At 37.9% G+C, this 20,842-nt stretch overlaps 1 protein-coding gene across 5 annotated transcripts in view; it reads right to left on the bottom strand.

The window, feature by feature from the left end:
* Ints6 (integrator complex subunit 6) overlaps nt 1-20,842 on the bottom strand; it is a 105,932-nt gene that overhangs the window by 7,570 nt on the left and 77,520 nt on the right. For all 5 annotated transcript variants that reach the window (XM_029559571.1, XM_029559570.1, XM_029559569.1 and 2 more), the window contains 7 exons: nt 20,040-20,150; nt 18,714-18,929; nt 16,665-16,791; nt 15,820-15,962; nt 14,436-14,667; nt 3,234-3,596; nt 1,848-1,941 (listed from right to left, as the gene is read on the bottom strand). In XM_029559571.1, coding sequence (XP_029415431.1) covers nt 1,848-1,941; nt 3,234-3,596; nt 14,436-14,667; nt 15,820-15,962; nt 16,665-16,791; nt 18,714-18,929; nt 20,040-20,150 — 1,286 coding nt within the window. The remainder of the gene's footprint in view (nt 1-1,847; nt 1,942-3,233; nt 3,597-14,435; nt 14,668-15,819; nt 15,963-16,664; nt 16,792-18,713; nt 18,930-20,039; nt 20,151-20,842) is intronic.

Raw genomic sequence — 20,842 nt, 5'->3', positions numbered from 1 at the left:
CGTCTCAAAAAAAAAAAAAAAAAGAAATTCCTTACTTTTTCTTGGTTACTAACTGCCTTTAAAATTTCTGCATTAACCTACCATCTTAGAACATAGAACAGATATTTTCTGTAAATGATTTAAAGTTTCTTTAAAATTTCTTTTTCAAAAATTTTATGTGTGAAAGTTGGGTACGGTGGCGCATGCCTTTAGTCCCAGCACTTGGGAGGCAGAAGCAGTTGGATCTCTGTGAGTTTGAGGCCAGTCTGGTCTACATAGTGAGTTCCAGGCCAGCTGAGGCTACAGGGAGGCCCTGTCTCAAAAAGGTCAAAAAAATTTTTTTATGAGTGTGTTGCCTGCATGTATACAAGTGTACCTGTGTGTGCAATGTGTGTTGGTTCTCTTGGAACTGGAGTTATGGACAGTTGTGAACTGCTGTGTGGGTGCTGGGATTCAAACCCGAGTCTTCTGCAAGAACAGTAAGTGTTCTTAACCGCTGGGCCATCTCTCCAGCCCCAAAATAAATTAATTTTTAAAAAAATCTTCTGGGGGCTGGAGAGATGTCTCAGTGGTTAAGCACACTGACTGCTCTTGCAGAGTACCTAGGTTCAATTCCCGGCACCCACATGGCGGCTATGAATCGTTCTTAACTCCAGTTCTAGGGAAATCCGAAGCCCTCTTCTGATCTCTGTGGCACTGCATGACACAGGTGCACTCACATACATGCAAGCAATACACTCATACACATAAAATAAAAACAATAAATAAAATATTAAAAATAAATAACCAATGTTTAAAAAAATCTGGAAGATTTATAAACTACTGAGTGTGTTTTTCATTTTCATTTCATTAAAAAAAAAAAAAAATCTTCCCCAAAGCCAGAAGAGAATTACAGTTTTTCCTTAGAATAAATAATCTAGTCCTAGGAACAGTGGAAGAGGGTTATTCCTCCTACCACCAAAAAAGGAAAAGAAAAATACCAATATATACGAGGACTCTAAACATTCCAGTAAAACTCCCAAAGCAGTTACTGCAATATCATCTTCTAACTCTTTGAAGACTAAGGCAGAAGGATCTTAAGTTTGAGGCCAGTTTACATAGCAAGACTGTCTTAAAATCAACAACAAAAATCCAGGACATGCTTTGAACTGACCAAAGGACAGAGTTGTCATAAAGACCAGAATAATTTAAATATTCCAAATTAAAAGAAAAGTTCCAGCCTTATCTTGATCATTCAAAGTGGACTATGCCCAAGCCATCCCAAAATAAGAAAAAAGTTAATGTTTCAATCTAAGACCTTCACAGACAGGTAGCGCTATGCTTCCACTTGGAAGATCAGATACATAAATCCCAAGTTTAATCATAATACTAAAATTAAGTCCTGAAGGAAAAATTAAAATGTATTTTAAAGCTTATGCAAGTATGTTTTCCAATTAATTGTACTCACAGCCTCATCTACAAATGAGCCTTAGTTCACATTCCGTGCACTTAAGTACACAATCTGCTTGACTACATGCCATTCATGTAAAAATAAACTGCATTCAAATATTACCTTTCAAGGTTATTTCTAATCACCAACAATTACTAATATAGAAAAGAAAAAATTAAAGGCTTACAACACCACTGAAAAACAGAGAAGAATTAAGAATTTTCCAAAGTACGTAATAATTTACCGTAAAAAGACCCATAAATTCTGAAGAATTTGTATAGTCATTTCAATGAACAAGTTTCAATGAACAAAGGAAAAGAAACCTCATATCAAGTGTATCAAATGTATGCATAAATACCACAGGATATAACAGAATAAAACATCACACATGCAAAGGGAAATGACTTCATTATCATTTCATAATGTCCAAGTTCTTTACCTGGATGCTTCCTTAATAACATTCTGTAAAAATATTAGCCTTGTTTGTAAACTGCCTTGCACATGCTTCAGTAGAGTGAAGATTCTTTCATATTCTTAAATCAAGAGAAAAAAAAACAATTTAGTGACTTTTATTTGTATTCTTACAACGTTTCTCCTGCAGCTTCTTCATACTGAGATATGCTCAAAAATATTCTACATAAAAATTTTATCACTTGTTAAAGACTCTGTAGAACATTACTAACATACGTGCAAGAAAATATTTATCAACGCAACTTAAACAACTTGCCAAGTATTACAAAGGAAGAAGTTCTCAATAATCTACCAAACAAAATATAGAGGGATAAATTAAAAAGTTCTGCAATAGTACCAGAAAAAGAGGCAAATGGTCTTTACAAAAATCATCTTTATCATTTAAATTCTAAACTCTAACTAAGATGGTGGGGAACAGGTAAAGGTACTGCTTCAATTTCGAGTTTCCCATGTAACTCCCCCAAGGGTCACACAAGCTCTTGAGCACCAAGGCCTTACCTGCTTCTGGCCCACCCACTTTTCACTGTATCATCATAGCCATTATCTGTTATTTCTTGAATGAATGACCATAATATTCAAAATTCTCATGCCCACAGAGTTCTTTCAAATTCATGACAGACATGGTTTAGAGGCCGAAACATATTCCTGGTTACTATCATAGTAATCATAGTTTATACAAAGGTACCAGAGAAGAACTTCACAGACAGTTCATTTTGCTTTGTTTTTGTTTTGGGTCTGTTTGCTTTGGGAGTGTTGGGAACTAAACTCTGAGCTATTATTTGTCAGCCCAACACCCATACCCAATAATTTAATAATATTCACCACATCTTTGGGGGTGTTATTTTGTTCTATTAAAATTTCAACTGCTGCCAGGCATGGTGGCACTCGCCTTTAATCCCAGCACTCGGGAGGCAGAGGCAGGCGAATCGCTGTGAGTTCAATGCCAGCCTGGTCAACATAGTGAGTTCCAGGCCACCTGGGGCTATAGGGAGACCCTGTCTCAAAAAGACCAAATAAAATAAAGTAAAAAAATAAAATAAATGAAATAAAATTTCAATTGCTGGTTAAATACTAGCCAAAACTCTGGGTCCCTGTCAGGGCAGCTACATGTAATTTATCCATGGATCTTCTTCCGCTACCAGTCCTTGCTGTCTGCCAAGCTCTGGTACCTTGAACTTAACAAGATTATTCAGCATCTTTTAGCTAAATAAAGAGTTATATCTTACACAGTTCAGATACTATTCAAGATTGATCTAGAATCAGACGTATACTTTCAGTGAATTTGACTTGTTTCTTTTCTTATTTTGAGCACACAGATAAAGTAAACCCAAGTTCTGTCTCTAGTTATACATACTTCTTCCTGGCTTCCGGATCTCTTTCATTATTTGTGCTTTTAGTTCAGTGTTGACCTCTTCATGGCTTCTGCAATGCATCAATTTCTTTCCTTTGTTAAGTGAAGATGCTGGTATATTCTCTTCAGCACACTGTTCTTTATTCCTTGGCTCATCATGATTTTCTAAAAACCCACCAACATTGAGGTCATTGCTTCCTAAATGGTCATGACCAAGAGCCTCCGTGTGATTGGTTGGTCGTTCCAGAAGATTAGCTGGAGATGCCGAAAATTCTGTATCCATAGCATGTGGTGTCATGTCTGATGTAAGTTGGTCTGCAACATGATTTTCAACTACATCATCAGCTGTTGAATCATTAGTGGTTTCTGAAAGCAAAACCACAGATATAGGGGTAAATTGAGATCTGATACCAAATAACAAAATAAAACTGCTACAAAGTAACATGACTGAAGCAAATCACAACTCATTTCCTAGGCTTAGGCACACTAATAATGTGACATGGTTTTTAAGCTTTGCCAAAGATATAGTGCATGAATGTGAGACATTCACAATGAAGAACTGGTACAATTTTGCCCTTAGGAAGAAATTAAGAGCAAAGCTAATTCTAATCAGCTTTCAGTTCTCTGCTTTATTCTATCAATTTTATTGAACAAGTAAGTTTCAGTACTTTTAGTGAAAAATCTTTGGCCAAAATTATCATGGTCACCTTTACCTTAGAGAATTCTACCTAATTCCAGCCTATCTCTATCTTACACATTATCCTTTGGAGACAAAAGTAAACACTGAACAGTTTATACTGCTCAGAATTTTGTGGGGAACGTAACCATCAAATAGGGCACATTTCATAGTCCATGGTTTTCTAACAATCCTTTTGGTCCCCATTAATTGAGCAATGCCATGTAATCTGTGTCTACTTTAGTTCCTTAGACAAGAAGATCCAAAGCTTACATGCTTGCTATTGAATGACAGATTATCAGATTTGCTCCCTTCCTGTCTCAATGTAAATTCCCTGTTTATGCATATATTTCCTTGTATGCCCATCCCACAAATCCACTGCTTGCCTTCTTCCATGAGCTCCTCACTCCTTTCTAAAATCAACCCATGATTTGCAAACACTTTTTTTTTACTCTACATCACTTCTTTATTACTCTCAGACAAGATCAAAGTCTAAACATTACCAACAATAATTTCTGCTTTAATGGAAACTCAGCTCTCCTATTGGAGAAAAGAGAAAAAGAAAAACAAAGCAAAACCAAAACTGTTCTTTCTCAAGCCTGGATTAGAAATTCTTTTCTCTAACAAGCTGCCCCCCACCCCCATGCCCATGGACTTAAAAGCAGAACATAGTCTGCTGATGCCTTCACCCTCACTTCTGAACGTAATTTCAAAATTTCTACGTCACCATTACAAAAACTCTAGCTCTTCTGAGGCTCAATTTGTCACCTATCTACTCTCCTCATCATATAGGCTTCACATTGATCCCAGAAGACATCGTCTGGCACTTCATTCACTACACATTCTCAAGTACATCCTGACACTCTCCTTACTACTTAAAGTGTGATGTGTGGACAAGTAGCATTAGCTCCAGTAGAGAGCTTTCTCAGAAAAGTTCATCTTGGGCCCCATCCTAGATTTGTGCGAGATGTGGTAGTTTTAACTAGAACCTCTAGATAATTCTAATCCATGCCTGTTTGAGAGGCCTGTGGTGACAATGTCTTAATGATCATCTATTAAAAAAAAACCAAAAACTGATCTACTGTCCAGGGACCCATACTCTACAGACTCATTCTCTGTGTTTTGCTTTCCTGACCTTCTGTTGCATAAGGGAGCTAGCTTCACCAATGAGAACTGAAAGATGCATTAGTGTTTTCTTCATCCCTTGTTCTATGTTCCATAAGCCTTAGGTGCACAGGTTGCATCCTAGATGTGCCACTTAGATTTGGGCAATTCACAGACAATGTTGTGGAACTCTGTAATGTAATTATCTCTGTCTCTTGAAAAAGAAGCTTCTTTGATGGGTAGTGACTGGGATATTTGTCTATAGATTTAAGGATCCATATTACATTTGTCTAGGGATGTGACAGCCTTAGAATTTTCTCTAAGGTTTCTGACTTCTCCAGTTACGTGTATTTGGTTAGGTTTATAGTACCACACACGTTTCCTCCCATTGAGTCCAATTAGGTAGCTGTTGATTATCCCCAAGATAAAAGTGCCATTACTGCATCAATGTTCTCCCTTACAAGCTTGCATAGTGCTCTCCAAAGCTAAGAGAACTAGCCTTCAGGGGAGGTGACTTCCAGGTCAGTTCCAGCCCCAATGCGCCAAATCCTGTGTCAAAAGTATGTCCTGCCGTCAGCAATAGGGTCTTACCTCCAAGTTCTGGGAGGCAATCAAGGACTGTGGCAATAGCCTGTGTGATTTTGGGAGTCTCTTAAGACTACTCTGGCCAACAACTCAAAGGAAGGTTTCTCCTGTCTAGTACTGTTTCTTGTTATATAGTCTTATTTCTTGTTATATAGTCTTCAGCTATACTCAAAATCTACCCACCTAGGGCTCAGGGATCATTACAAAAGAGGGGGTGGAAAGATTGTAAGAGCCAGGGAGGAGGTGCATGAGCATATGGATATAGACCTATATATAGGCTCCTGGGCCTCTTCTCATACAACCTCTAGCAATGGTGTCAGCATGCACAAGACCCAGGCAAACTTAAGCAGACGAAAACCCAGCACAGAACTGTGGAAATGAACAGCAGGCCCCAATCTTAGTCGAAGAATTATTGGCAGCTGATTACTGCTGGGTGAGGAAGAGCTGATCTTCTTAAAGGGAGAAGGCTTCTAGATAGGCTGACTAGATCCCAGTGGATTAACTTGCACTGAGGGACATCTGGGGATACTAACTTTACATGATAGGCCTTAACACAAATGACAGAATGTATGAACTCCAGTGGAGAGGCTATGGGAGGGTACCAAAGGGGAAAGGCGTATAAAGATGATTTTCTGTATGAAATACACAAAAATTCAATAAATAAAAACAAAAACTTGACTTCTGACCTTAGCAGACTGCCTGAGAGTGCCTAGATCTGGTCTCCTCGTGGTGGTAAGCTTCCTGAACCTCACCATGTACCTCCCCCTACATTAAGACCAGATGTGGTCCCTCATACTGTTCCAGGGCTAGGCTTCTCTGCCCTTAGGTAGGGGCCCAGACTGTAGGAGACGGCCTGAGAGTATCTGGATCTCTACTCCACATGGTGGTGAGCTTCCCAAATCCTGCCATGCCTACCTGCCTACATCGGGACTACCTGCATTCCATCCCAGGGCTAGGCTTTTCTGCCTTATAATAAGGGCCCACACCTTTGCAGACTGCCTAAGAGCACCCAAATAGAGCCCTCCCTTAGTAAACTTCCCAAACTGTGTTGTGACTATTTACTAGTAGGGACCCAGACCTTAGGAAAAAGCCTGAGAGTACCTGACTGGTGCCTGACTTGGGCACCTGAGGGAGCTCCTGAGTAGCTGCACTGAAGCCATCTGGTACTTGCAATATAAAATCGAAAGAGAGAGCCTGAAGCCTAGTCCAACAATCTTTACATACTCAATAAGAAATCAACCAAAGTACACCAATAATAGATAGAAGCAGATTTCAACTCAACAAAGAAAGTCACTTTATTCTGATCAAAGGAACAACTGACCAAGAAGATATTACAATCATGAACATATATGAACCAAACTCTGGTGCACCCAATTTCATAAAAACAGTACTATAGGACTTTAAGACACAGATTAACCCCAACTCAGTAACAGTAAGGGACCTCAATGCTCTAGTATCTCCATTAGACAGGTCAACTGGACAAAGAATAAATAGAGAGATAACTAAATTAAATGATATCATACATCAAATGAACCTAACAGACATCTACTAAATATTCCACCCAAACAGCAAAGAATAAACTTTGTATTCAGCACCCCATGGAACTTTCTCTAAAATTGACCAAATACTGGGGCACAAAACAAACCTCAACTAATACAAAGAAAAAGTGAAATAATTCCATGCATCCTATCAGACTACAATGCAATAAAGCTTAAAGTCAACACCAGAAGAAACCCTAGTAAGTACACAAACTCTGGAGATTAAGCAACACACTTATGAATTAAAAAAATCATCCTAAAGTTCACATGGAAGCCCAAAAGACTCCAGGATAGCCAAAGCAACCTTGAGCACAAAGATCAATGCTGTGGGCATTACTACACCAAATCTCAAACTGTATCACAGAACTATAGTCATAAAACAGCATTTTACTGGCACAAAAGGATGTTTGGGTCCTCAATGGGACATCACTGAAGACCCAAACACGCAATTTCAGCCATCTGATATTTGATAAAGGTGCCAAGAACACACAATGGAGGAAAGACAGCATCTTCAACAAACGGTGCTGGCAAAACTGGATCTCCACCTGTAGAAGAATGAAACTAGACCCTTATCTTCCACCTTGCACAAAAGTCAACTCCAAATGGATCAAAGGACCTTGTGTGAAACTTCAAACTCTGAAACTGTTACAAGAAAACACTGGCAGTAACCTATAAGACATAGGTGTAGGAAAGGACTTTTCTAAATTGGACATCAGTTGCTCAGAAATTAAGGTCAACAATCAACAAATGGGACTTCATTAAACTAAAAGACTTCTGTACAGTAAAAGAAACAACCAACAAAATGAAGAGAAAACCCAGAGTGGGAAAAAACATTCAACAGTGGCACATCTGACTGACAGGTTTAACATCCAAAATATATAAAGAACTGAAAAAAACAAAGAATTTTTTAAAAAGGCCCAATTAATTAAAAAATGGGCTAAAGATCTGAACAGAAGAGTTCTTTCTCAAAAGAAGAAAGATGGCTAAGAAACAGCTTAAAAAGTGTTCAACATCTTTAGTAATTGGGGAAATGCAAATTAAAACCACCTTAAGATTTTATCTTACCCCAGTCAGACTGGCTAGCATCAAGAGAACAAACGATATGAAATGCTGTGGGTAAAGGGAATGCTCATTCACTGCTGGTGGGATTGTAAACTCGTGCAACCCCTATAGAAAGCAATGTGGAGAACTCTTAAAAGCCTAAAAATGAACCTACCTTTTGACCCAGCTATACCACTCCTTGGCATATACCCCAAGGACTTGTCCTATTGCAGAGATACTTGTACATCCACGTTTGTTGCTGCTCTTTTCACAATAGCTAAGAGATGCAAGCAACATAAGTGCCCCTCAACTGATGAGTGGATAATGAAAATGTAGTTCATTTACACAATGGAGTTCCACTCAGCAGTAAAGAAAGATGAAATCTTGAAATTTACAGGTAAATGGATGGAACTAGAAATTGTTATACTAAGTGAAGTAACACAGACTCAGAAAAACAAACAACAGATTTTTCCTCATTTGTGGTTCTTAGCACCAAATACTTATAAGCATGTACATATCTTGATGTAATTGCAGGAATCAGGAAAATGGAAAGTAACCAGGGAAGTAAAGGGACAGAAGGAACTTGAGAGAAAAGAACAGTAGGAGGCAGGTATTACTAAGGAAGAAATGTGTAAAATGGGGATAGTTAAATGGGAGGAGGAAAGGAAGGACTAGTCAAGGAACTATGGGGATAAAGGGAAAGAAGGTGCTCAAGAGAGATGGGAACATAACAGACAAGAATTATCAAGGGAAAAAAAGAGAAAATGGGGATACTTTAAATGGGGGAGGGCATGGAGGGAGGGTTAGACAGGGAGAGAGAGGAGAGATAAATAATGCCTACATAGTATAAAAAACCAGAGGAGTCATATTAGTCCAAAAACCTACTGAAAAATTAAAATTACACAGAAGGGTATTATTAAGGGAGAAATGGGGAAAATGGGGGCACCTTAAATGGGGAAAGCATGGTGGAAGGGTTAGACAATGTGAGAGATAAATAATGCCTAGCTAGTTTTAGAAAACCAGAGGGAACCATATTAGGCCAACAACCTACTGACAAATTATACATACAACCAGATCAAAGAATGTAATATATGTTTAGGCAAGGTTTATCTGAGAGCGTTTGGTCTTTGCCCAAGCTCTGTCTACATGGCAGATGGTAATTAAAAGTACCAGACTGGTGGAACTAACCCTCTTGGATGTTTAACTAAGGCCTCATACTACGAGGCCTATACTAATTTGGACAGAGGGACATAAAGGACAGTTTTTGCTCCTTTCCCTCCTAGATTGGCTAAGTTCCAGGGGACTATAAGCATCTCTCAAAATGTCCTGTAACTGTAGTGAGTCAGCTGTCCTCTTGAGCAAGGAGGCCGTGGAGACCCCACCAGATGAACCTGAACCAGTGTTCAGTCTACAAAGAGGAGGGTCAACACAGAGGAAACATTTCCTCCATGCTTCCAAGCAAAGCCAGCTATGATTGGGCAGGACCTTTGACTTATCTTCACATAGATGGAACTGGTAAAAGAAGGAGCGAGGGCTCCTCCCAAGCCCATGTTACCCCTGAGGAACAGATTCTCAAACAACCGTAAGAGTAAAAATAAATTGGTTTATCTAGGCCAATTGTAGGGTCTTAAATACCCAAGAGGAAAATATAACCAAAGATTAATGGGGTCAATATAATTTTTTAACAGTCCATATGTAAAGCTAAAGGCTACATAACAAGAAACAATGCCAAACAGGAGATACCTTCCTTTGAGTTATTGGCCAGGGTGGCCCAAAAGACTCCCAGACAGTAACCCAGCACAGAACTGGGAAAACAAACAGCAGACCCCAATCTTATCTAAAGGAATATTGACAACTGATTGCTGCTAGATGAGGAACAGCTGATCTTCCTAAAACAAGGATCTCTAGATAGGCTGACTAGATTCAGCAGACAGACAAGCACTGGGGAAGGGCTGGGGGCACCGACAACACAATGGACAGTAAAAGGGATGACAGAGTATATGGGCTCCAGTGTGGGGGAGGAGGGAGGCTATGGGAGGGTGCCATTTAGGAAGTGGATATATAGATTAATAAGATTGTGTGGGATGTTCTGTATCTCACACATACACACACACACACACACACACACACACACACACACACAAAAATCAACAAATTTTTAAAAAAGACATATTTGAGGAGGAAGCATAAAAATGTGTTAAATAGTAGAGGTGATAAACATTACCAGTGAAATCTACCTGATGACTTTATATCCATACTCAGGTATTAAGGATCCAAGTATAACCTACTGTGACTAGTGATAATCAGATACACAGAGATTAAAGACATCTGTTAGTAGCATTAAAAATGTAGGAAGCAGCATATTTTAAAATGAAATGGAGATCTTCTTTAAAGGGTAAAAACTCAATTTTATGTCTTACAGTGTTTATACTGAGTTCAATATTGTATAATTGTATTAATTCAACTGTGAACCTAAAAATTTACAGCCACTTTTGAAAGAGATGTATCCTTGCTTTGGAATGTGTTACTGAATATGTTAAAGCTGTAATGAAATGCTTCTTCTAATCATGTGGTTATTAAATTAAAAAAATTACACATACAATATCTTTACATGAGTCCATGTGTATAGCTGAAGGCTACAAAACAAGAAACAGAGAAACCTTCCAGTTTTTGGACAGGGTAGTCCAAGAAACTCCCAAAATTACACAGGCTATTGCCACAGACCTTGATTGCTTCCCAGAACTTGAAGGTAAGACCCTATTGCTGAAGACAGGACAAATTTCAGACACACAGGATTTGGAACAATGGAGCTGGAACTGACCTGGAAGCCACCCTCCTGAAAGCTAGCTCTCATAGCTTTGGAATGCACTATGTAAGCTTGTAAGGCAGAACATCAATCAATGGTCCAGTCCCAGCTTCAAGGCCTAATAACCACAACAATGACCAGCTCAGCAAACAGTGATGCAATAGTGGCACTTTTATCTGGGGTCAATCAACAGCTACCTAATTGGCCTTAAAGCCCAAGCCTAAGTAGCACAGCTAGGATGCAACCTCTACACTTAAGGCTCACGGACCAAAGAACAAGGGATGAAGAGAACACTAATGCATCTTCCAATTCTCATCAATGAAGCTCCCTCATGCAACAGAAGGTCCGGAACACAAAAAAATCATAAATGGCCCAAATGTAGAGAATAAGAGTCTACAGAGTACGGGTCCTTGGACAGGACTCCTATACTAAAATCCACCCACCCGGGGTTCAGGGACTATTGTGGAAATGGGGACAGAAAGATTGTAAAAACCAGGAAGGAGGCACATGACCATGTGGAAATAAGAGTCCTAGAGGCTCCTGGAAGAATCTTTACAATAAGTTCCAAGGCCACCCATAAGGTAGCTTCTGACTACCTTTTAGTTCTTGGTGTTTTTGACATCACTACTATAATGGAATTCTTTCAGGTTCCTTAATACATTTCTCTTTATATTGTTCTATTTACTCTCCTTAGGCTACTGTTCTAGCAAAGACAAATGTACAGCTTTACTTAATTCCCATTCATCCTTCAACATAACGTCTTCAGGTAAAGTGCTGTGATCCCATAAATCATTTCATTGTGCCAAATGCTCTCACAGTATATGCTGTTGTAACATTCCTCACATTTTCAATTACCTAGTCATTAGATAATTATATTAGTCATGTTTGAGTATTAATCATCAAAAAAATTATGATTTTCTTTCCTTGCCTATTATGAAAGCAGAGATCCCTACTGTCTTGTGCATTGCTATACCTCAATACCTAGTATTGTCTAAAGTATAATATGCATTTGATAATTAGTTGAATTTTCCTCAAACTGAAAAGCATGTTTTTGCTGGTAGTAATGATGCTTCTTCCCAAACCTATTTTTTTAAAATTAAATTTTGTAGTATTTCATACAGAATATTTCAAACAATCTGAATTATCTTTATAGCCCCGTCCCTACCAGCACCCTCCCATAGCCCCCACTGGAACCCATATACTCTGTCCTGGGTGTAAAGGCCCACTGTGTCAAGTCAGTGTCCCCAGACAATCCCCAGTGCCAAGTCCATCCACTTGTGGTCTAGTCAGATCCCTGTCATCTATGCATCCAAACACCTATCATTTTCTTTTTTTTTTCTTTAACAATTAACTTTGCACTTTATTTTTATTTTATTTTTTTATGTGTATGAGTGTATTGCCTGCATGTATGTGAGTTGTGTCATGCAATGCTGCGGAGGTCAGAAGAGGGCTTTGGATTCCCATGGAACTGGAGTTAAGGATGGTTTGTAGCTGCCATGTGGGTGCTGGGAATTGAACCCGGGTCCTCTGCAAGATCAGTCAGTGCTCTTAACTGCTGAGCCATCTCGCCAGCCTCTTCTTTTCTTTTTTTAACAGAGCATAGCATGGGGGTTTATTTACAGAAGAGTGGGCACCCCCACTCATTTACAGCTGCACTGGAAAGTCCACCCTCAAATATAGATCCTGTGACTTCCTGACAGCCGCAGAAACTGATGAGTGGTTAATGAAAATGTGGTAAATTTACACAATGGCGTTCTACTCAGCAGTAGAGAAAAATGACATAATGAAATTTGCAGGTAAACGGATGGATCTAGATACTAAGTGAAGTAACACAGACTCAGAAAAATAAATGATGTATGTTCTCCCTCATTTGTGGATCCTAGCACCAAATCCTTATAAGTGAGTGCATAAACTGATGCAATTGCAGGGACCAAGAATATGGAAGGGAAATGGAGGTAAAAAGAAAGAAGGAACCTGAGAGAGAAGAATAGCAAGATAAAGGTGTTACTAAGGGAGAAATATGTAAAGGGGGATAGTTAAAGCAGAGGGGAAGGAGGAGGGCTATACAAAGAACTACAGGAATAAAGGGGGGAAAAATTCTCCAGATACACAGTTTTAAAAAAAAAAAAGCCTCGGGCACAGAAGGAACCCTACGGGGATAGAATAGAAGAAAGTCCTTCCAGAAGCAATTTGGTTGTTAAATGAAAATCCCAGTGTCAGAGGTGGGTTGCCCCGCTATGAGCTGTTGGCCTGAGGGGCCCTAGAAGTCCCCAAAACAATAAAGACCATTGCCAATAGTGTTGGTTATATACCTGAAGTGGATGGAGGGACTCTACTGCTGAAGATACTGCTTGATGTGAGCACAGGAGAGGGAGAAATCAAGCTTGGAGTAAGCTGGAAACTCCCTGCCACTGGATGGGTGGCTTTCATGGAGCCGAAAGGCAATATTCAGATGACTAGGGGAGAATTGCTCCCAATAACTCTGCTCAACGACGGACCCCACATGTTACACTATTAATATACCAAAAAAGATGTTCCTGCTGGTGCAATAGTGAAGCATCTAGTGTATGTACAACCAGCAAATTTTTGATTGGATACAATGCCCACTCCTAGGGGTGGAACACACATCTGGTACTGTAGACTAGACCAAACCCTGTGGCAGGGGAGCTTATAGGCCCCAATGGGAAGCCACTGAAATTGTTTTGTTAGATGGATGTGATGCCCCTGCTAAAGTACCATCCAACCATTGGTATTTACAGCCATACGTTAAGTTATTATAGCAGCCACTGTTTAGATGTTCTTGCTTCTTGCTGTTTGTGTTTTTATAGTAAATGGAATCACACTGAAATGGGCCAACAGCCCATGGAAAACTGACAATGCAGACCAGAAAGTTCAGTGTCTTGCCACAACAGGAGGAAGATCATCCCCCCCCTCCCACCCCCCCCCCCAAGGCTCAGGGACTTCTGCGGAAGAGGTTGGCAGAAAAGAAAGAGCTGAGGAAGGGGTGGAATATTAACTAGAAGTGTCCTCCAAGCACTATGCTAGCAAGCTATAGTCACACCTCCTTCCCATGCTCATCAAGGAGTTGAGCGGGGAGTCAGTCACCCGTCCCACCCAATCAGTCAACCTTAGCTATATGTGGGGACGGGGCTAAGTATATATAAACCCAGAATGCCAGGAGGGACCTCTCTTACCAAAACCATTTTTAATACTTAAGATTTGCTAATGTCATTCTAGAGCATGACCCTTAATACAGTATCATGAATGAAATATGAAATAGTCAACTGTTCATTAAAAAAAAAAAAAAACACAAAAGCCAATTTAGAATAAACAAATAACTTATCTAGATACCACCGGACCTTACTGACCAAATTTTTTCTGTTTCTTTTACAAAAATCTCTTCCCTTAGGAATCCAAATATAGCAAGTAACATTTGAAAGCCCCCAAAGTGCTACCTTTATGAAGAGGAAGGGGTTTAACAAGATCTGGCTGTGCTTGAGTCACAGGTGCAGGTGGTCCTTTTCCTCCAATGTGATTGTTCACAACAGGGTTCTGCTGTCTGCTTCTTAGCAATGGAGACATACACCGGCGTCTTTTTGGGATTCCTTGCATATTTGGTTCTCCAGGTCGTTTATGCTTATTTTGAGGTCCAGCCACAAATTCATCTGCTTCATCTATCATCATACCCTATTGAAAAACACACATACATATATAATTTGCCTTGGATTTACATTTCAAAAATTTAATGTTTGTCAATTATTTTAAGTGACAAATAACTTCATATTTATAGCATACAATGTGATAGGTTGATCTATGCATTACAATGTAGAAAGATTTAATCAAGGTCTGACACAGTGGCTCAGCAAATAAAGGTACTTACTTGCTTTGCAAGCCTGGTGACCTAGGTTAGATCCCCAGTGGAAGAGAGAAACAACTCTACAAAAGTTGTCCTATGACCTCCTCACATGTACCTTGGCATATGTATACATGCACATGTACATCCACTAATAATAAATACATTTTTTTTAAAGATTTAATTGGGGCTAGAGAATGGCTCAGCACTTAAGATCACTTGCTACTCTTGTAGAAGACCTTGGCTCACTTCACTGCACCCTTGTGGTGGCTCACAACTCTAGTTCTAGGGGATCCAACTGATACCCTCTCCTGGCCTCCACATGCACATAGTGTATATAAACTCTCACTAAAACTAATTTCTCAACCCAAGACTTAATCATCATTTTCCCCTTGTTCACCATTCTCCTCATAGCCTCTGTGGTATCCACCTTTGTACTCTATACCCAAAAAAGGATACCATTTCTTGACTTTCCATACAATGTATGTGTGTGTGCATTCATGTGAATGTGAGAGTGCCACAGGGCACATGTGGCAATCAGAGGACAACGTACAGTGTCCATCCTCACTTTCTACTTTGTTTGAGACAGAGTCTCTTGTCAGTGCAGTATACACCAGGCTAGCTGGTCTACTAGCTCTTGCAATTCTCCTTACTCCAACTCCTGACTAGCTAGGAGTGCTGGGTTACAGATGAGCACTACTGTGTCTGACTTTTACATGGGTTCAAGGGATTCAAACTCAGGTTCTTATACTTGCACAGCAGTGAATATTTACCTACCAAGCCATCTCCCTAGTCCCTCCATACGATTTTTCAATGGTACAACTAATCTCATTTCTACTTAAAACAATTATACTTTAAAACAATGTTGACACTTACTAGATACTCTACTAAGAAAGTAACTTCAGCTTACTTTAGCTAAATCAGGAACTGTTAAACTGACAATGCTTACCACAAACAAATTATGTAACAGAAAATTTCAGTATTACCTTTTTATCAAGCTTAAAAGGATTGCCAAAAGTATGCAACCTTCGAGGCTGATCAGGATCAAGTTCTCTCAGTGGAGAAGGTACTTGCTTGAGGTATTCCTGATAATTCCCCATTTGTGCTATAGGAACACTGTGCACTTGATCTTTTCAGAGAGAATATACCAACAACAAAAGTTAATAACCTCACTAAAGTGACACTCCATTTAGAGTCAATATGAGTACAACCTAGTATTATCAGTCTTTTACATATCTGAAGTTAGTCTGGTGCAATGATAAATATTGTGACAGTCTTTAGATCTTTAAAAGTAAAATTACTAATTCTAGCCTTTAAACTAAACAAAAATACTGCACTTAATTTCAGCATATACAATAAGCGATATGTACAATCTTGCCACAAAAGGTCTATTTCTTTTATTTTATTCCAAATACAATTTAATTACAGAATTTGTACAAAAGAATAAGAGTAGAAATGTCACGTAAATATAAACTTGTAGTAAGAATACTTATGTCACAAGGCAAAGGCTAACTCCTCATCTCATGTGACTTTAGCAGATGCCACAGGTATAGTAAGGGAGTATCAGAGCTAAACTATCAGGTTCTAACACAGCAGAAGAAAAAGACTGTATGGGACTATGTGTACTGAAGGTATGAATGGGGAAGGCTAAAAATGAAATAAATTGTTAATAAATGCTGTTATCTCTGGGAACAGGATTTGTGGTTAACAGTGATGGTAGAAAATAAATGATGATTCACGTTTTGTTTGAATTAACAATGAGTATATAATACCTTAAAATTTATATTATGCTTTTTCAGATTATAAAGAAATTTAAGAATCATACTCTAACCTTCATCCTGTCCTTTAAGAAATTTTCGGGTGCTCTTTAAAAGATTAGATCTCATTCTTGTTAAATGATCCAAAAGATTCCGTCTTGGTATGTCATAAGCATTTCTAAATGTCTGAGGCTTCAAATCCTACATAAACACATTCAAGGACAAAAGATTTCTAAACAAAATTAAAAGGTACTAAAATCTTTTAGCTTGCAGCATATTCCAGAAAATATACAATATGTAAGCTAACTAGCTAGTTTTGGAAGAAGGAAAAAGACCTATGATAAAAATCCTAAATTGTTTTAGGGTCAAAAGATAGAACCTGTGTGGTAAACTCAACAAAATAATTTCAAGTTCACATCTAACTTTAAAGATTTTAAAAATACGTTCTAAGTAAGAGAAGTACATTATTTGAGTAAAAATTTTCCCTGATTTAAACATGGAAGAGTTTTAAAGAATGGCTTTGATGTATAATTTACATGGTATAAAATTAGGTATATATAGTAAGTATGTAATTTGAGAACTCTTCAAATGTACAACCCAGTTTTAGAGCATTTTTACCATCCTAGAAAACTTCCTATACTTATCTGTCACCAGTCTGTATTTCTATCCCCAAGCAACTACCCATCAGCTTTTGTCTAGCTGTATTTCATTTTATACATGGAAATCTTCCAATGTCTAAGCTTTTATAACTGGTTTGTTTAGTTAGCTAGTAGGTTCCTTTATTTCAGTCATATTTCACTTTCTGAAAAGACGACATCTTTATTTACCACACAGATGTTTTTTGGCCATATAACATGGCTATGAACATTTGTACAAAGTCTTTATATGGACATGTATTTTCATGAGCCTTGGCACCTACAGACACAATCGCTGATTGTGCACATGTGTGCACACACACACAAACCTTTTAAACCACAAACTATTACCCCTTCAGCAATTAAATAAGAGTTCCAATTCCTGTACATCCCTACCAATACTTGATACTTCTCAGTCTTTAAACTTTCAGTCACTCTAACAGGTGTGAAATGGTGTCTTATTATAGTTTAATTTGCATTCCTGTAATGGCTAATTAGGTTTTACATCTCTTCATGTGCTGTTTGTGCACCTCCTTTGATGAAGTGTCTCTTCAGTTATGGCATTTTGCCTATTTTTGTTGGTATATTTATCTTTTTGTTACTGAGTTGTCTGTATCATCTAGTTGGATAACAGTCCTTTATTAGATATATGTTTCTCTTTTGTTTTTTTATTTTTTCATATTACTGGGGATCAAACTCAATGTCAAATATTTTTGAATTTGTGCCTTTTGTGTTGTACTATAAAAATTTTCATTAGCTTAACATCATGAAGATTACTGCTTTTTTTCTTATCAGCATAAGAGTTTCTTCTTATATTTATAACCACAATCATTTCAAATAATGTAAGGGAATAGCCAAGTTCATTACTCTGTATATGGACATCCTAGTGTTCACCATCCTTGAAGACTTTTCAACATCTTGATGACTTTAGTACCTGTTAAAGTACTGTGTGAGATTTACTTCTGCTCTACTCATCCATGTAACCACGCATCACCACTACTGTGACTACTGTAGCTCTTCAGCTCTAAAATCACATGGTTTCAGTTCTCAACTTTACTCTTTTTTTCAGGTTTGTTGTAGCTATTCCAGAACCTCTACATTTTCATGTAAATTTCAGAATCAGCTGCCTATTGTCTACAAAAAGGTTGCTGGAATGAAAATAGTTTTAATAATGAGTATTCATAAAGCATTTTGAGATCATCACTATAAGTAAATTCTAACATCAGCTATGTAATTTTGGACAATCTGTAAGCCTCTGCTTTCTCATCTATAAAACAAGTAAGCTTATTGTTATTAATCAACCCACCCATTCATTCACACACCATGTACAATTTTTGTTTTTATTTCAATGACAGCATGAAAAACATCCTTCTGCAGTGATACAGAAGTATGTTTTGAAGCCTAGAAAACTGAATGTTACTTAATAGAAACTCGACTTATTTATTTGGTATCAGAACAGAACATAACTAGTATTAAATTGACTATTACCTTATTTAGCAAAGCAACTTGGAACCCAGTATATTCCTTCATATTAAGGTCTAGCAGTCTGTGAGGGATATCATCTGAAATTCCCTGGAGCAACTGTTGAAAATCTTTCCTATATGCCATTGATAAACCATGTGATCGGCTTCGGACTTTAATTCCAGTCTCCTGTGCTACTTTTTTGCCTACCGATCCGATGACTCTATCAGATTCAATTTTGGCCTTAAAAAAAAAAAAAAACAAAAAAACAAATCAAGCAAGTGCTTTGATATAATCTAAGTTTGCAAATCAGGTATTAGTGATTATACTCTTCTATAAATATTTATTGAATAAAAAATTAAAACCTCAAATAAGCATAGTTTATGCCAAGTACAACTAGGTAAACTAATGAAGCTTAAACAATAATGTCTTACACTGAAATCATTACAACTCTAAACTTCTGTAGCAGGACAAACCAATTTATTTTATGTATTAACACACATTATACATACACCATGAAATATCAATGGTCCATAAAAGAAAATGTATTTCCAATTCAGAGGTGACAGGAAATTAAAAAGCAAATCTCATCAGCCTATGCCTAAAGACTGTTATTAGGACATACTATACACATTCACCGACATGGCAAATACTGATGCCACTTTTTCATGGAAACTAAACAGTCTTCTTCTGATTCCCTCCAAACTGCAGACAAAGATGATAAAAGTACTAGAAAAATAATGTATTGTATAAGACATTCATAATTGGGATGGGAGTAAACTGTACACTGCTTGATAATCGAAGTAGCTATTAACATGGCTTAGGGCCATACGAACAAATTAAAAAAAAAAAAAAAACCCTTCCATTTTGAAAGAAAAGTCCAAAGGTTTTAAAACACAAAGCAAAACAAACTGGTGGGGTTTTTTTTTTCTTATGGAAAACAACTCTCTAATATAAATTTCTCAAAAGAAAACACAAGTAATAATCACAGAAAGTTAGGCCATGTTCATAAATGAGAAATCATAAAAGTTTGGAAGTTACAATAACTCACTTCTAAGTCTGTCATGAGGTGTGGTGGCACACCTGTAATCCCAGTCACTCAGGAGGCTGAGGCAGGATGACTGCCAAATTCAAGTCTGACATGGATAACTTAGTGAGAACGTGTCTCAAAATGAAAGCAAGGGTGTTAGCTTAGTGGAAAAAGTGCTTGCCTATCAAGTGTAAAACCCTGAGTTTATCTGTGTACTACAGAAATAAAGAAAAAGAAAAGAACCATCATAAACTGGCCTGTAGCCAATTAACCATTTTCACTATAGCCAATACCTTAATGTTCACATCACTTTCTGACTTTACCTGCTGACTCAATTTTTTGAGGTATGAAATGACACTGTAACTGAGTCCATACTCCATACTGTCTGCTATCAAGTTAGGCGCACCCATCATTCTAACAGCTTTCTTCAAGGGCTATAGGGAAAAGAGAAAATAATATTCACTATCAAGCTTGTTAAAAATATATGGCTCTATACAGTAACCATTTCAAATTTCCTCAAAAAAGACGTAATATATAGTCATATATTTCATCCAAATATTTTATTAGTGGCATGAAAAGCAATTTAAGAGTTAAAATGGATTAGAAGACACAAAAATTCCCTCCAAAGCAAGAAGAATAAAGAATGAGCTATTCAATACCTAGGGAGATACTCATTTGGAAGAAAAACACAGCACACACGGTAGGGACAATCTGGTAACACCTGGGTAGTAAGTGAAAAGGACACTCAAGGAAAATACAAGACTTCTGCCTTGGGTAACAGGCTGGATGGTGGTGCACTCACTCACTAGCTGTGCACAAGGCCATATATCTTCCCTATGACCTACTTTCTTTATAAAAAGAGGATAATAATACCCATTTCATAGGGCTGACATGGAATTATGAGTCAATACATGGAAAGCACTTATAAAAGCATCTGGAACACAATAAGCATTCAATGGCTGTTAATCTTTACTGTTATTAACATTAGCTTGATCATTAGCTGAGCTGAAAAGGCAAACAAGCTCTCAAGGCAAAAAAGCAGAAAGAACAGTCAAATATTTTAAATAAATGTAGAAGAGTGAATATCTTTCGATAATGAGAAGGAACTGAGAACCACTTTATTCAG

The sequence above is a fragment of the Nannospalax galili genome, unplaced genomic scaffold (assembly GCF_000622305.1).
Source record: "Nannospalax galili isolate Female #2095 unplaced genomic scaffold, S.galili_v1.0 scaffold488, whole genome shotgun sequence".
Classification (NCBI taxonomy): domain Eukaryota; kingdom Metazoa; phylum Chordata; class Mammalia; order Rodentia; family Spalacidae; genus Nannospalax; species Nannospalax galili.
Note: the sequence above shows the minus strand (reverse complement) of the source record. Positions and strands in the feature narration are given on the sequence as shown.